At 42.1% G+C, this 16,910-nt stretch overlaps 1 protein-coding gene across 1 annotated transcript in view; it reads left to right on the top strand.

Annotated features, from left to right (window-relative positions):
• The window catches only part of LOC121287595 (mucin-16-like), a 61,131-nt gene that overhangs the window by 31,412 nt on the left and 12,809 nt on the right, over window positions 1–16,910 (top strand). The window contains exons 16-28 of the mRNA XM_041205522.1: window positions 292–446; window positions 532–599; window positions 1,604–1,773; window positions 3,824–3,850; window positions 6,842–6,993; window positions 7,075–7,142; window positions 7,245–7,414; window positions 7,567–7,593; window positions 9,974–10,134; window positions 10,240–10,307; window positions 12,932–13,101; window positions 13,526–13,698; window positions 13,907–13,974. Coding sequence (XP_041061456.1) covers window positions 292–446; window positions 532–599; window positions 1,604–1,773; window positions 3,824–3,850; window positions 6,842–6,993; window positions 7,075–7,142; window positions 7,245–7,414; window positions 7,567–7,593; window positions 9,974–10,134; window positions 10,240–10,307; window positions 12,932–13,101; window positions 13,526–13,698; window positions 13,907–13,974 — 1,477 coding nt within the window. The remainder of the gene's footprint in view (window positions 1–291; window positions 447–531; window positions 600–1,603; window positions 1,774–3,823; window positions 3,851–6,841; window positions 6,994–7,074; window positions 7,143–7,244; window positions 7,415–7,566; window positions 7,594–9,973; window positions 10,135–10,239; window positions 10,308–12,931; window positions 13,102–13,525; window positions 13,699–13,906; window positions 13,975–16,910) is intronic.

Raw genomic sequence — 16,910 nt, 5'->3', positions numbered from 1 at the left:
TTGTTAACAGTCTCCTGTGTGAAACTTTCTTGATATCCTTTTGGCAGTCCATATAAATAATATCCACGGATAGATTCTCATCTAACACTTCAGTCAATTGCATATATGATAGCAAATATTGCTGAATAGCCCTTTGAATGAATTGTATTACCAAACCTCAAAAAGCCCTAACTTCAGCTTGAAATATTATGCGATGATTCGTATATTATTGGTTTATTTTGTCCCACTGTCTTTAATACAAATGACATAATTTTATTTTTAATTTGTTTCTTTCCTGATGTTTCTTGACAGCGATATCACCAATTGGAAGTGCAACTCCAAACGTACTAAGAAAGCCCTTTGAGTTTAACGTAACTTTCATTATTACTAACCTGGCCCTGACAGCAAGACTACAATCTTCCAGTTCTGCATTGTATGAATCTGCATCAAATGTTATTGCTTACCAGGTCAGTTAACAAACTAACTACTCCAAATACCTATTTCAATTAATGATATTATTTTTATCACTGAAACTGTGTTCCTTTCCTTCAGTTGAACAACCTGTTTACCAACAGCAATATCAGCAAAACATTCTCAAGCTGCAAAGTTAGCTCTTTCAGGTAATGAATGTTGACATTAAACATTTACAAGGTGATCTAAAAGTTTAGTAAATTACTAAATGTTGCAAAAATGTTGAAATAGTAAAAAGAATTCAGGTGTTCTACAAAATCCAGTCAACCTCTTTGGGGTTTGAGATTTAAATCACTGCATAGATCCTGATTCCTCATCAAAGAGCCACTGACACCTTCAATATTCCTACTGAGGATAGAAGTTTATATTTTTCCACAATATTTGTAATTTCTTTAATAGAAACCCCATTAAAATAATTGAGCAAGTTGGTCCTTGTATATTTTTGATGACAGTGTGTATCTTGGTCTTCTGAGGTTGGATTTGAGGGACATTTGTGGGACAGAATAAAAGTTTTTCTCTGCATCTAACAATGCCATAGTTGACCTGGGACTGCTTGAAATGGATTTGGGGGGCTTATGCCTATTTGTTTAGGCTCTGTGCAGCTTCTTAATACTCAACAATGGAATCTGGGATACAGAATCTGGGATGCAGCAAGTGTGCAGATGGCATCTTGATTGCCAGCAGGGAAGGCAAATTAAGATGCCGAAGTATTACAGTCCAGGATCACTTTTCAAAAAAAGTCCATCACTTCTTGCAGACAGAATGCACTTCCTCATTCAGGAATGCAAACTGCATTTAAACAGTGCTAGCCCCTTGCTGATATGTGCAGCTGATGAACAATGCGGATAGTTCATGCTGGCTGCACACAGTAATCATTTCAAAATGCAGACAGTATAAATTTAACACGCTACCAGCAATGCAATTAATCATATACCACAATTCCCATGCACATTTTCAGGGATTAACCAATTTAACTCTCTAGGCATTGAAGTGGGTGGTATTATTTGGCAAGAGTTTTCAGCTGGCATTCACATTAGCTCGAAAACATTTAGTCCCAATATTACATGTTCATGCCCAAAAGCTTACATCTTCTAAGCTTAAATCAGCATAATGTTTTCTAATTGATTTAATTAAATATTTGTTAATTTTGCAGCCCGGCAAATGTTGGTAGTGCCAGAGTCTACGCAATCTGTACATTCCAAAATGATTCATCTGCTGAGGAGGTTAATAAGGTTACTGTTTATCACCAGTTTCGATGCAACACAAAGGGCATTTTGACCTTAGGAGTGTATTCACTGGACAATAACAGCCTCTATGTAAATGGTATTTAGCATTGTATATTTTTATTTATATGTTATTTTGTAGCTTTGTATTCAAAACTGAGCAATTATCTTTAAGGAGTGCAACAGTCAGCAAAAGTCAATGCCTTCCATCAGGTCCACCCTATTGAAATGTTGCAATGCTTCTTATTATGACCAAGGTTCCCACTATGCTGTGGGGTTGCAGCAGCTTGTTCTGTGCTTACTAATGCATGTGCATGACCACACACAAAAAATTAAAGGTAGCACACACTGGAAAAAACTGGTCACATACAACGCTAAAATTTTAAAGAGAACATTGTTTGTGACATCCTGGTAACAAGATGAAAGATTGTCAAGTACACAATTTTCAATTAGTTATAGACTGGTTAATACGCAAGGAACAAGCAACAGGTGATAATGGTTAAGTGAAAGTCTTTTAACTGATGCCTCAAAGTCAATATAATAAAAAAGACTCTTTTTTCTCAATGACAATTACCTTATAAATACAACAGGCAAATATTCAGAACCCCCCATGTCTAAGCAGCTGTTCAGTAAGATATAAAAGAAACAATGACCTAGAAATTAGATTGTACTAAACTAGGATGACAGTATAGTGCAAGCAACATGCACCCAATTAGGCAGGTGGCAGGATCACAGCAAGACCTTCTTCAATTCTTACTGCCAGTCCCGAGAAGCAGCAAAATTGGTTGGCTCAAGACTGTTAGCAGGGTATGGGTGAGGGGTGGAAGTAATGGCAATGACTGTGTCCGGCAACAACCAGTGTATAAAACGTGAAAATGGAAGGAGAATTAATTCCAGCTCCATAAATTAGATATGCAAAAACAGTTCAATCTTACTTATCCTCAGAGGTCCCTTTAAGGACAACTGAATTTGCGGCCAAGTTCCAGAAAAAATTGACCTGCAGTTTGCACGGCACATGCTACATACATGAACAATCCAATTTTCCAAAGGCCACCTGAAAGAATTGTCAGATCCTCGTTTGCAAATGTAATGGGTGGTATTTAATGCAGGCGGCAGGGGTCTCATCCCACTGACTGGAGAGCAAGCGGGAGCCCAGCATTGCCTCCTTTGTGGAAACCCAGTGGCTTGACTCCTAAAAGCTGCCAGCCAATCAAAGGCTGGCAGTTATCCACTGCAGACAGCACCAGGAGAGTGGTGGCAGCTCCTGGCAATGTACCCAGGAAAAGGCTCGGGGTCAGCAAGGGACCCCAGGCCACAATGAGTGAAGCTAGGTTGGGGGTTGCGGGAAGGCAGGAGTGTAGGAAGAAATGGGCTTTCATTGGGCCTCCCCTTCCCAATGACACCTCCCACAATCAAGCACTGTGATGACAACAAGGGACCACCCCCTGTGAGGCCGCAAGCAAACAGGACAGGTATTGCTTTTTGGGTTTCCCACATGGCGACTGCATTGCCCGCCACTCGTTGAGCAGTTATCCAAATACTGACCCCTAGGAAATGCCATAGTATACTTTCCTCCAACCTGCAAAAATATGTTCACCGCTGTTCTCTATTTTCTGTCCTTTAGATGATTTTGAGCTCATGCTGCCATTTTTCCTTTAATTCCAAAGGGAATTAATGTTGCTAATAAATCTTGCTAACAAAATAATGCCTTTGTTTATAATTTGTCTGATAAATTTCTTTTACACTTTAAACTGTAAAGGCATTTTAATGTAATACTCTCCCAGCTTTGAAAAATAAAGTGCCAGGCCCAATATACGGTCCCCTAACTAAAAACAATTGTCAAATAGGTTTGATGTTCATTAATTTGAGAAAGTTACAGAAAGTTTGCCTAAATCTTGGGTCAAAAGTTTGGGAAGTTGAGCTCATCTGTGTGAATTATCTAAAGTGCAAAAACCAAAATAATCTAGAATTAGTGTGTAAGAAAAGACACAAAACAACCCATTTCCATTAGATTTTACTCTATCTGTGTGAGTACATCTATCTGACATTGTTCAAAACAATTCATACACACTCATGAATTTTATTCCACGATTAAATAATTCCATTCTGTTTGGTTTACGTCATTTAAGCACAGTTTTATTTTTTTTCAGATTATCATGAATCAGCTCCTTTGCCCAGTAAGTATTATTCTGTTTGGTTTTCTTCTAACAGTATTAAACACATGTATTAACACAAGATTTCAGATTTTGTATGATCTGCTGTAGATCATTTTCCTAATGATACTAATGTTCACTTTTGTTCAAAGCATTTGTACTAAATTATTATCATACCACATCACAGGGGGCTCATCTAGCACACAAGTACATTGGTTCCCTGAGTGCATACAATCAGGTCCAAGACAATTGGACAGGATTGGCTAAGTACCATTTGACATGATAAGAGAAAAGATGATACTATTCTATCCTATGATCATGCAGTTATTTCCAAGCTCAAGATGCTCCAATTCCAATGTAGAGTTCCATTCTCACCATCCAATTTTCCTGGCTTTGCTCCCTCATAGGTAAGCATAAAGCTTTCCTCTGTGCTTCTCAGCATCCTCTCGAAGGCCCACTGAAGCATTCATCACCTCCTCCTAATGAGCAGCAACACAAATGCCCCATCCTACTCTCTCCCATCGAGCCCACTCACTGGAGGCTATCCTTACCAACCCCTTTCCTGTCGCACTCACCCTTCCCAGTGCTGACACTGTGGACCCCACCAGTGGATTAGCTATCACCAGGATTCTCCAGATCTCTGTCCAGAATATCCTTTCATTTGCAAACAAGGCCCTTGTCATCTATGAGCTTAATATGGATGGTTACATCAATATCATGGCTTTGACAGAAACTTTACTGATGGGTGATAACACCTTCCCCCTAAATGAAGTCTCCCCGCACCCCCCACCACCCCCCCCCCTCTCTATACGCCTGCCTCTCCTCCCCCCAGATATACCTTCTATCACTTGCCTTGTCCAAACTATTGTGGTGGCATTGTGGCTCTTATTAACAAATCATACTTTGGCTTGATTCCTTACTCATGAGGAGAGAAATAGAATTATTGGCCCAGATCTTCAGAGCAGCGGCAGTGATTGTTAGATTGTTGCTGTGTTCAAAATGTCCCACGACTTGATGCTGCTGCACATTTCCACCATGGTCTTCTGACCCCAGCATTCACAAATGCGCACTGTCAGAGCAGAGTAGAGTTGGGGAAACATAAGACACGCCCCCTTTTTACAGCAATAGTTGCTGTATGGTAAATTTAAAAGCCCAATTTGAATGTTAGTGAATGGGTAAGCTGATGAATGGATGAGTGGGTGAGGATGGGTAGGTGAGTGAAAGGGCGAGATGGGTAAGTGGGTAGGAGGGGTAGGTGGGTGAGTGGGTTGTCAGGCCGGGGGATGGGTAGTTGGGTTGCGCTGAGAGGGTAATTGTGCAGTTGGGTGGGGTGAGGGGGGGCAGTCAGTCAGAGGGATAGTCAGGTTTTCGGGGTGGATAGTCAGGTCGGGGGCAGAGATCACATCAGTTGTGTAGTTACCCAGATGTTAGACTAGGTTTTCATCTGTTGAACATTTACTGGGTAACTATCATGGAATTGTTCGAAGTTTCCAACTCTAGCTCAAAGTCAGAGACTTTTGCATAGAGTCCTGGGGAGCAGGGGAATTGCCATTGGAATTTGTATCTTTCTGGACAATTCCCATGGAGGTCAGCACATCAGGACTTCCACAGAGTCCTGACATGCATCTTCAGTCATAATCCGATGATCCGGGGACCAGATTTGGCCCAACGTTTCAAGTCAATGATCCTTTGTCAGATTGGAGAAAGTTAGAAATGTAATCAGTTTTAAGCAAGTAGAGAGGAAAGGAAAGGAGGGAGGCAGAAAGAACATATATGTGACAGGTTAGAAGGCAGGAGAGATTAAATGACAACAGGGTGCAAGGCAAGAAGAAACGGTAATAATGTAAGCGATGAATAAAAAGATGGGCCTAAAGGGGGTGTAAAGGGAGAAAGGAGAATCTTCATCAAAAGCTGATGTAATCGGTGAAAAACATCAGGTTCCATTTGTACGATAATGACACCCAACTTTATCTCACAACCACCTCTTTAGATCCCTCCACTGAATCTGATTTGTCATGCTGCTTGTCTAACATCCAGTAGTGGATGGGCTTAAATTTCCTCCAGTTAAATATTGGGAAGACTGAACCAATTTCGTCACCATCACAAACACTGTTCCCTAGTCACCAACACCATTTGTCTTCCTGGTAATTGCCTAAGGCTGAAACAGACCCTTCACCACATTGGTGTTGGATTTGACCCTAGGATGAGATTCCAACCACATGTCCACCCCATCAAAACCATCTATTTCCATCTCCCTAACATTGCCTAACTCTCCCCGCCCCCCACCTCAGTTCACCTGCTGCTAAAACACTCATACATGCCTCTCTTACCTTTAGACTTATCCACTTCAACAAGTCTATCCCATTAATCTCCTAGCTGGCTTCCCATCTTCCCCCTTACATATGCTTATCCAAAACTCTGCTGCCTACATCCTAATGCGCCACAAGTCCTATTGATCCATCATCCTTCTACTCGCTGGCCTACACTGGCTCATGGTCTAGCAATGCCTCAACTTTAAAGTTGTTATACTCAAAACCTCCATTTCCATGCCCCTGCCTACCTCTGTAACCGCCATCAGTCCTACAATATCAAGATCTCTGTGCCTCCAATTCTGGCATTTGGCATAATTCCGATTTTAATTGCACCACCATTGGTGGCTGTGTTTTGAGCTGCCTAGGCCATCAGCTTTGAAATTCACTCTCTAAACCTCTCCACTTCTCTACTTTTTCTCCACCTTCAAGATGTGCCTTGAAACCTACTAATTTGTACAAGCTTTTGATCTTCTGTCCTAGTATCTCCTTATGTGGCTCGGAGTCAAATTTTGTTTGATAATGTCCTGTGAAGCACTTTTGGGTGTTTTCTATGTTAAAGACACTATATAAATGCAAGTTGATGTTGTTGATATGATTATACATATTTTTGACTTCACTCTATGTCCTGTAAATAATGCAGTTACAGGAATGTTGACATTTATTCTATTCTCTTTTTGATGTTTTACATAATGTTTCTTAACAGCAAAACAGCCAACTGTGACAGCTGCAAACCTGCAAGCAAAGCCCTTTGATTTCAATGTGACCTTCATTATAATAAACCTGGCCCTGACAGCAAATCTACAAGATTCCAGTTCTTTACTACACAAATCTGCATCAAATATTATTGCTTACCAGGTCAGTTGACAACATACCAATTGTTATAAATATATATTTAAACTAAATACATTATTTACTGTGACTATTCCTTCCCTTCAGTTGAACAAGCTGTTTACTAACAGCAACATCAACAGAACATTCTCAAGCTGCAAAGTTCTCGCTTTCGAGTAAGGAAAATTGATAGTAAACATGATCAGTTATTAATCAAGGCAATTTTCAAATTATTATTAAGTTGATGAACACAATCTGTTTTCTTTTTGTTTTAACAGTGCAGCAAAAGTTGGTACTACCAGTGTCTATGCAGTCTGCTCTTTCAGAAATGATTCTGCTCCTCAGGAGGTTAATAAAGTTACTGTGTATCACAAGTTCAGAGACAACACAAAGAGCATCTCCACCTTAGGAACATATTCACTGGACAATAACAGCCTCTATGTAAATGGTATTTAACATTTGAAGAAGATACCCTTCCATTCGATTTAATTCTAATTGAATCAAAGAAATTTCAACCACACACATTGATTTTGTTCCATATTAAATTAAGACTTTCCATTTGACTTATTTCATGGAAAATATGTGTTTTTGATTTTTCAGCTTACCATGAAACCATTTCTTCAGCAAGTGAGTATAGATTCCACTTATATATTTCATTAATGTTTCTTTTTGTGATAGTGGCCAACAACATTGTAAATTCTTTACTAATCACTATTTATATATAACAAAATACACCCATCTTATGAGGAATGTTCTACTGTTCAAGATTACTGGATTACTGATGAAATATTTCATTGTTTAATAATCAGCCGCAAACATAATCAGGGCATGTACTTATACTTAAGTCCTCTAGAGTGTGATTAATGTGAAACCTTCCCATCTAGAGAGTTGCCACTAGCATCATAGCCGCTTACCCTAGCTCCTGTGTGCTTGTGCCCAAAACGTCACCATGTGTAGCCAACTCCTCTAACCTATCCTATGTGAGGCATATATCTGATGCTAATATCTCAGCTGGATCCTGTGACGGTCAGATCAAGGGAAGGTGCTTCTTCAGGAAGATGTGCCTCTTCTTCCTTCACTAGTCAGGGGGTTCCACATTCTCAGTACCTACAATGAAAGAGAGGAAGAAGAGTTTGCTTATGGGAGAATAATGAGAGAGAAATTGGAGGTGAAAGCATCTACAGCTTGTCATGCAGAGTTTGTGGGGTGAGATAGATATCAGAAGGGTTAAAGAGAACTACGAATGAAGAAACCTTGCATGAAATCTCCTTCAACTTTGTGATTTGCTATGGCCTTGACTCCGCCTTAGCCCATAATAGCCAAAATGTTTTCTTCAAATGGGAAATGGGTGTGTAGACTGCTTCTTCATCCTCCAAGCCTGCTGTCTTGAGTTGTGTGCAACCTTCTGCCAAAATGAAGGAAGTATGTTAATGAGTCTTGTGAGACGTTTGAAGAATTTGGCCATCGTGGTAGAATAGCTAATAGTACATAAGTGAGAATTGAAATAGTGGCAATTTAAGGAAGGATATACTTGTACCCTATATTGGTGGAAAAAGGTTCACTAGATTTGTTTCTGGGATGACAGGCTAAATAAATTGGGCTTTAAGTCTCTGGAGCAGGTCTTGTGTGCAGTAGCATTCCTGCCTCTGAACCAGAAGCTCCAGGTTCAAGTGCCACCCCAAGACTTAATGGCTGAGGAAGCTGCATTCATAATGCAACCAAACAGGAGGAGTATCAACTGCCAACACACGCCAATGGCAAATGGTAAGAGCGGGAGAAATTCCTGGTCAGCCATATGATGGAACCTCTATGTTGGAACCTCTACCATCACTATCCATAGCTCCAGATTACAACATGCATGTAAAAGTGCATATTGCCCCAGACTCCCCAGTGAACCGCCACCACATACTCTCTGGAGGTCAAAATAATGAGAGGTGATCTCAGTGAAACAAGCAAGATTCTGATGAGCTTGACAAGTTAGAAACACACTAGAATCCCTGGCTGAAGAATCTATAACATGGAGACACTGTCTCAGGATAAGCAGGTGATCATTTAGGGCTGAGATGAGGAGAAACTTCTTTGGAATTCTCTACCCCAAAGAACTGTGGATGCTCCATTGTTGAATAGATTTAAGGCTGAGATAAGCAGATTTTTGGACTCTCAGGGACTCAAAGGATCTAGGGAGTGGGTAGGAAAGTGAAACTGGGGGAGAAGATCAGCCTTTATCATATTGAAAAGCAGGCTCCTATTTTTATTTTCTTATCAATATGTGAGCGTGAGGAGAAAGAAGTATGATGCAGTGATTGTAGAAGAGTGAAGGGAAGTTTGTGAGAGGGGAGTCTTATGTTAGTGAGTGTAAGTAGCTGCAAGTACGAAGAGAATAGAATTCTTACCTTGACAGGTATAGTGTGTTTATTGAATTTCTTTTGGCATTGCAGCTACCTCCTGTGATTTCTTCCTGTTGCTGGTCTAAATGATGTTTGAAGGACTTCCTGCATTTGGGGGAGGGGGAGAAGATTTCCCTTCAGATATCTATTGCCTGCACCAGGGCCTCTTAAACACCTTGGTGCTCTCTCAGCACTTACTTCCTTTCTACTTATGATTGCAACTGTGTACCTGAATCTGCATCAGCAATATGTCCCCTTTGAGAGATTCAGGCTGCATTTCAGTGCTGTCATAGATGCTTGATATGCATTCTCCTGCACCCTCAAACCATCATGTGCCACCACCCACCCAACCCACTCACATCCCCATTACAGTCATGCTGCTTGTGTGATTAAAATGCACTGCATGCTACTTGAGTCAATAGCAGCAACAGTAGCCTACACTCTATGCCCCTGATTCCAGACCTACCTGATTTCTAAACCAAGTTTGAGAAGTTAATGGGCAAGATCCGATTTTAGAGATGTGGCAATTCATTTAAACTGTAATAGGTGAAGTTGGGAAATGTTTTATTGCATAATGTTATTTCAGCTCCATTCCCTATTTAATTATTTGTTCCTTATAGCTGAAGGGCCCACTGTGATAGTGACACAACGTCCGAATGAGGGGACAAGATCCATTGACTTTAATGTCACTTTCACTATAAGTAATCTGACATTTACACCAGATTTACAAAACCTCAATTCCTTTCCATATAAAGCTACATCAAGCCATATTATCAATTTGGTAAGTCGATACTGAAATTATACATTATTAATCGATAGCAATCCGAATACATAGAAGGTGTGCTTCTTTCCCTAAAACGTTTACTGTGGAATTTTTTTTCCATAGCTCAACAAGCTGTATGGAAAGAGCAAGATAAAGAAAGCATTCTTAAATTGTAAACTCACATCTTTCAGGTAAGACTAATATCCATTGACTGCTCATTGCCAGCATCAAAATATTTCTACAGAAGCCCAGTTGAGGATACAGTAATGCCTTTATTATAAAACTTAATTTGTTTAAAACAAAAAACAGAAAATGCTGGAAATATTCAGCAGGTCAGCCAAATAAAGAAATAAAAACAGAAAATACTGGAAAAACTCAGCAGGTCTGGCAACATCTATGGAGAGAGAAAAACAGAGTTAACATTTCGAGTCTGTATGACTCTTCTTCAGAGCTGAAGAGAGTAGAAATGTGAAAGGAAGAGCTTTTGTCATTACAGGTGAAGAGTATTTTTAAAAAATACACAAACACACATGCAAGGAAGCAAGGTGCTTAAGTGGAAAACAGGAGGTGGTTAAAAGACTGACATATCATTAACATGTGACAATGAGAGACATGATGAAAAATATAAGAAATTAAAGACATTATCAAGATACAAGGAGCATGAAAGCAAGAAGTACATTTAAAGTGTGAAGTTGTTTTAGCTAATATTAAGTCTGGAGAGCCAGGTGCTTTTTCCTGGAACATGGATGAGCTTCATTGGAACAGTGTAAAAGCCAATGGCAGAGTGGATTAAGTGGGAACAGAAGGGGTAATTGAAGTGAGAAGGGACAGCAATTCCAGAGTGGAAGTGTTCAGCAAAGTGATTATCTGCAATGAAAAGTCTTATTTCAGTTTATTAATCTTTCAGTTTTCCTAATGATAATAATGGCTATTATCAGATGCCGCCATTATGTAAAGGAATAATGACAAAGAATCTTGGTCACTCAACCTTCATTGTCAGAACATAGTGTAAATCATGCTGAGATATAACTGCTTTGGAAATTAGATCATACACACCACTGAAGTCTGCAGCTTCCCTGTCAAAATTCATGGGGGTGGGGCTCATGAGTTGGGCCTCAACAACCCGCCGAAGATGCTAGATATGACTGCAGAAGTTCACCCGCCTGAGGAGTGGTTGCTAACTTGTCCAGGAAAATAGCTGATTCTTGTCCCATGTATCAGGGACTGCTTTAAAAACTATTTGGATTGGTTTCAGCGACCTGGGTGAGACCAGTGTACCATGCTGATGGTCTCAAATGTGGCCTGAAAGCAGGAGCTCTGAATTTAGCGAATCTCTGTCTTAACCACACTCCTTCACATCAATGGTCATGGAATGATGAATGGAAGATCTTAGGCAGGATGTCACTGGAATGGATGGGTTTTCAGAAACATAGGGCAGAATTTTACCGTCGGCGAGTGGGGGGCGGGGCCCGCTTGCCGACGTGTAAAATGACATGGGATGATGCCGGGTGGAACCCCCGACGTCACCCCGCCCCATTTTAATTTTCAGGAAGGCGGGGGCACAGCAAAATCATCTACAGGTCCGCCGATCTGTCAATGGCCACTTGAGGCCATTGACAGGGTCAATTAAGCAACTAAAGGACCTGCCCGTCCAACCTTAAGGTTGGCGGGGAGGCCAGGAGCCCCGGCAGCAACTAGTAAAAACATGAAACCTCATCCAGTGGCGGGATGAGGTTTCATGTAGGGTTTTCAAAATTGTAATAAAGTTGTAATGGAAATTACGAACATGTCCCGACTCTTGTGTCATTGTCACATGAGGGGACATGTAAGTGATTTTTCTTTTCTTTTAGCCTCAGGAAGATGAGTGCTCTCTTTCATGTGCATGCGTGAAAGAGCACACTCGCAATTTTAGGGATCCCCCGCCCGCACAGGGAGCATATAGTGTTTCCCGGTGGACGTCATGCTGGGCGGGCCTTAATTGGCCTGCCCACGTAAAATGGCGGTGCGGCCCCGATTGCTGATGGCAATTGGCTCCACGCCCACCCGCTATTGGGTCAGGCCCACCTGCCCAACGAACAGAAAATTCAGCCCATAATCTTCAAAGAGAATATTTAAGCCAGTGCCAAGAAAAGATTTTAAAAGCAACTTACGAACATATGAATTAGGAGCAGGGGCAGGCTATTCAGCCCCTCGAGACTGCTCTGCCATTCAATAAGATCATAGCTGATTGATTGTGGCCTCAACACCACTTTCCTGCCTGCACCCACACCCTTTGACTTCCTTGTTAGTCAAGAATCTACCTCTGCCTTAAAAATATTCAATGACCCGGTCTCCACCACTCTCTGGGGAATAGAGTTCCACAGACTCACAGCCCACAGAGAGATAAAAATTCTCCTTATCTCCATCTTAAATGGGAGACCCCTAACTTTTAAACTGTGTCCCCTAGTTCTAGTCTCTCCCACAAGAGGAAACATCCTTTTAGCATCCACCCTGTCAAGTCCCCTCAGGATCTTATATGTTTCAATAAGATTACCTCACAGCTTCTGTAAAATAAAACATAATTTGTTCAAAACTTACATTTTATATTCAATTTTAATTAAATATTGAAGTAATCCACTTAACAGATCACTTTTAATCTATCAATCTATGCTATACTTCAGCATTCTACTGTAATATCAAAACAATTAAAATGATCTTCGTTACTTTACAAAAAGATTCCTATGTAGTGTTAATGCTAAATGTCCAGAAATGTTAATGCTGATAATAAATCGGTGTAATGATTTTCCCAAATTCAATATTCCATTTCCTTCCACAGGCCTGGAAATCGAGGCAATACTATAGTTGAAACACTCTGTTCTTTTAAAAATAATCCCACTGTAAAAGAAGTTGATAAAGTCACTGTTTATAATGAGTTCAGAGACAACACTGAGAAAATCACTGCATTAGGAAGATATTCACTGAACAAAAACAGCCTCTATGTAAATGGTATGTACTGATTCAAATTAAATAATAAAACTTGAACAGCAACTATACTGTATATCTATTCACGGCTTTAACGTAGAACTCGTTAACCCGAATGGTTTCCTGTGGTTATGGATCATGCAAACACTAAAGCCCTGAACATTACAAAAAATGCATGGTGGCCGCCCTGATCCTGCTGACCTTGAATTTCCAGAAAATATGAATAATCAAGACGCAGATCAAGAGATCAGAAATTTTTTAAAAAAGATTCCATATAGATTGCTTCCCAAAAATGAACAGATGAATCAGTTTCCCATTTTCAGAAAAATAAAATGAAATTTAAATGCTTTTTGTAATCTTGAAACTAGTACATTTCAGGCCTTCAGCAATAAGTGATATTCTTGTTGAAACCCTGCCAGAATATTTACATTCCTCATCTTAATTTCAGGTTACCAAGAATTGGAACCAACTACAACATCAACTATATCTTTACCTGCAGTCCGAGAAGCAGACTTGTCATTTGAGCTTAACTTCACAATAATTAACAGAAATTTCACTGAAGCACTTAATGACCCCAATTCCCCTGAATATCAAAGCATTGTTGCTAATGTTACAAAAATGGTAAGGATTATTTTCCAATCACTGTTTAAAATTTAAACTTGCGCAGAAGACCAGATGCATCAGTTGCTTTCAAGCAAATTTTCTTACTGGACTGTTATTTAATTCTTAACTTGTTTATTTTTTGTTTAAAATCTACTTCATGGATCTTTATTTCAATATCTTCAGTAAGATTTATTTCCCATTTCTTATTATAGTATCTATTTTTCAGCTCACAGCGTTGTATAAGAAGTCCTCTTTAAAGGACAGCTATCGCAACTGTAAAGTTACAGGACTGAGGTAAGTGGGTTTATTGTGCATGTTAGATACCATTTGAGGTTAAGCAAAAGAATGACCTTTAATGATAAGGAAGGCTTTGGCTGCCCCAGCCCCAATTACAGTCCTAATCTTTCTGGTACCCTCCCCCAACTCATTCTGCCAACCTGATCATGACTAGAGTACCCCACCCCATATGGATTGCTGGTGATCATTCTCGCAGTTCCTGGCTACCTCTTCCTGCCACGAGTTTCTGGTTCCATCCGCCAGCCAGGCAGTCAATCTGGCCAGGTGTTGGGCAGTTTCTGCATGTTTTATTCAAACGATGCTACGCCAACCTCCAGCAGCACTGAAAAGGGTGGTCGACCAAGCTGTAGTGTTTAAAACAGTTTTCTGATTCACTATGCTCTGGGAACTATGTCATATGAGAGTAAAAGACATGAAACATAGGCTGGAAATTTCCACTCCCATTGGTGGCAGGTGTCTTGGCGGGCACGGGCAGGCAATATGGTGAGAAGACCAAAAATCAATTTTACACTGTCGTGAAATCAGTTTGTTGTCGTCTGCTCTGCCCATCAATGGCGGGCCACGTTTGCCCCCATCCAACATAGGGAACTTAATTATAATGCATCTGATCTCATCATTGCGTCCGCATGCCGGAATCATCCCCCGACGTCAAAATTACCTCCAACCTCAGCGTGTCTTCAGAACGGTGTGATTTATGACTGCCTTTAAAAGGCATAGACCTGGTGAGCTGAACTTCGAGGGGAACAGTGCTTGTGTGGACCACCCATAGGACATCACGGAAGAGGCGCTGTGCATTTGGGGGGCGGGCACAGGCAAGTCACTTTTTCCTGGCTGGCTTTCGTTGCGATGCCAAGGCAAGGGCTCCAGTGTGGCTATGGTTTCATGGGCAGGGGGGGGTGGGGGGTGGGCTGGGCGGGTGGCAGGGCAGCACAGATTGAAGCGAGTACACAAGCACATGATGGGGGAATGAGAGAAATGGCCATGCACTTGGAAAAGCTTGTCAAAAGTGAACAATCTTCCATAGCTGAAACCATTCAGCAGCAGCTCCATCGACGTGCTTGGAGCTGGGCCTCTGAAGTATTTCTGCCCACTGAAGCAATGCAAAAGCATGAATATGCCACCGAATGCTCCAAAACTTTTCACCTCTCGGGTGCAGACTGCAAATTAATGTGTGTTTTAGGGGCTGCAGAACATTTGAACGACTGGGCAAGTTATAAAACTCCCTTGCAAAAGGTGGCCATGGCACAGTCACTGGTGGAGGCACTCAAGGCCCCATGCAATGTCTTTATTCGGGTTTGGACCAGTATCCAGCATAGTTCAAGCTAACAGTGCAGCCTTGCAGTGTGGATTAGGAGAATGCCTGTGCCTGAGCTGAGAGTCAATCAGTCAAGTGGAGTGGCCGGAGGTGGGTGGAGGTTTCGGACAGACAATGAGCGGACTACACACTGGCCATCCAAGTAATGGCCAGCACTCTCCTGAATGCGTAAAGGGGCTTTCAGACTTGCTCCTAGTGCATCTATGCTAACCCACACATCTCTCTCTTTGATCCTGCAGGAGGAGAACATCAGGATCATGGAGCCTGGTGATTTAGCGGTATGTCTCATGGCTTACAGAGAGCAGAGAAGAAGAAGAAGAGGGCGGCAGAGGCAAAGGGAGGAGCACCTCCCTCAAGATGAAGGGGTGGGGCCTGCTGCACCCGCAGCTGAAGATATACAGCTGAGCAGTTGCTCGTAGGTGCCCAGGGTCTATAGATACCGCTTGTCATTCCTGCAAGTGACTGAGAACCAGTGTCACCGAAGACTGCGCATGTTTAGGGAGCTAGTCGGTCATGTATGTCACCTGCTGCAGGATTTGGCATGACAGGGACATGGAGGGCATCCACTGCCAGTGGCCATAGTGCTCAATTTTTATGCCAGTGGCTCCTTCCAGAGTTCCACAGGTGACCACTGCAGGATCTTGCAAGCCTCCACCCAAAACTGCATCCAGGTGGTCCACCATCTTCATGAAGGCACAGAACCTTGTGCATTTTGCCCATGATCAGGCAAGCCAGGAAGCAATAGTGCTGGGATTTGTGGTGATCTCTGGTTTTCTACAGGTGCAGGGTGCCATCAACTGCACTCATGGCACTTAGATCCTGTGGCAACAAACAGTCAACTACGTCACCCACAAGGGCTGCCACTTGCTGAATGTTCAGCTGGTTGGTGACCACCACAAATGCTTCCTACAGGCCTGTGTATGATTCCCAGGGAGTGTCCATGACTCCTACATCGTTAGCAGGTCTCAGATCCCTGACATCTTCCATGGTCCACAGAGGCTGCAGGGTTGGCTCCTCGGGGACTAGGGCTACCCACAGAGGACGTGGCTGTAGACTCCCATGCAGTGGCCTCAGACTGCAGCACCGAGATGGAACAACGAGGCTCATGCCACAGCTTGGACTTTGGTGGAGCAAACAATTAGCATGTTGAAAATGAGGTTCTGGTGCCTCAACATATCTACTGGAGCACTGCAATACAGTCCCCTGATGGTGTCACACATCATCATAGCTTGCTGTGCACTCTAGAACCTGGCACTGCAACGGAGCAGGGGTGGGGTGATGGAGTGAACGTGGCTGAAGGGGAGATGGAAGAGCTGCACATCTCCTCCAATGAGGAGAACATCGAAGAGGATGTGGATGATGAGGCCCTCGAAGGCTAGGATGCCGGCAATGAGGCCATCACGCTGGCCAAGGCAGGCGCGCTCGTGAGGCCCTAATAGCTCCAAGATTTGTGAAGGATGATGATGACATGCAGTGAGGACAGTCCTGACATGCTCACATTGCACCTGTGAATGTCTGACTCTGTCTGGCTGAAAGCAGCTTGCCTGTGCTCTGTGATCAGGGTCATATCATTGAGATGCACCTGATCCTTTAGCAGCTTTCAGCACCTGTCCCCTTC

Source organism: Carcharodon carcharias, chromosome 14 (assembly GCF_017639515.1).
Source record: "Carcharodon carcharias isolate sCarCar2 chromosome 14, sCarCar2.pri, whole genome shotgun sequence".
Taxonomy (NCBI): domain Eukaryota; kingdom Metazoa; phylum Chordata; class Chondrichthyes; order Lamniformes; family Lamnidae; genus Carcharodon; species Carcharodon carcharias.
The sequence above is the reverse complement of the archived record's forward strand: the minus strand, read 5'-3'. Positions and strand labels throughout refer to the sequence as shown.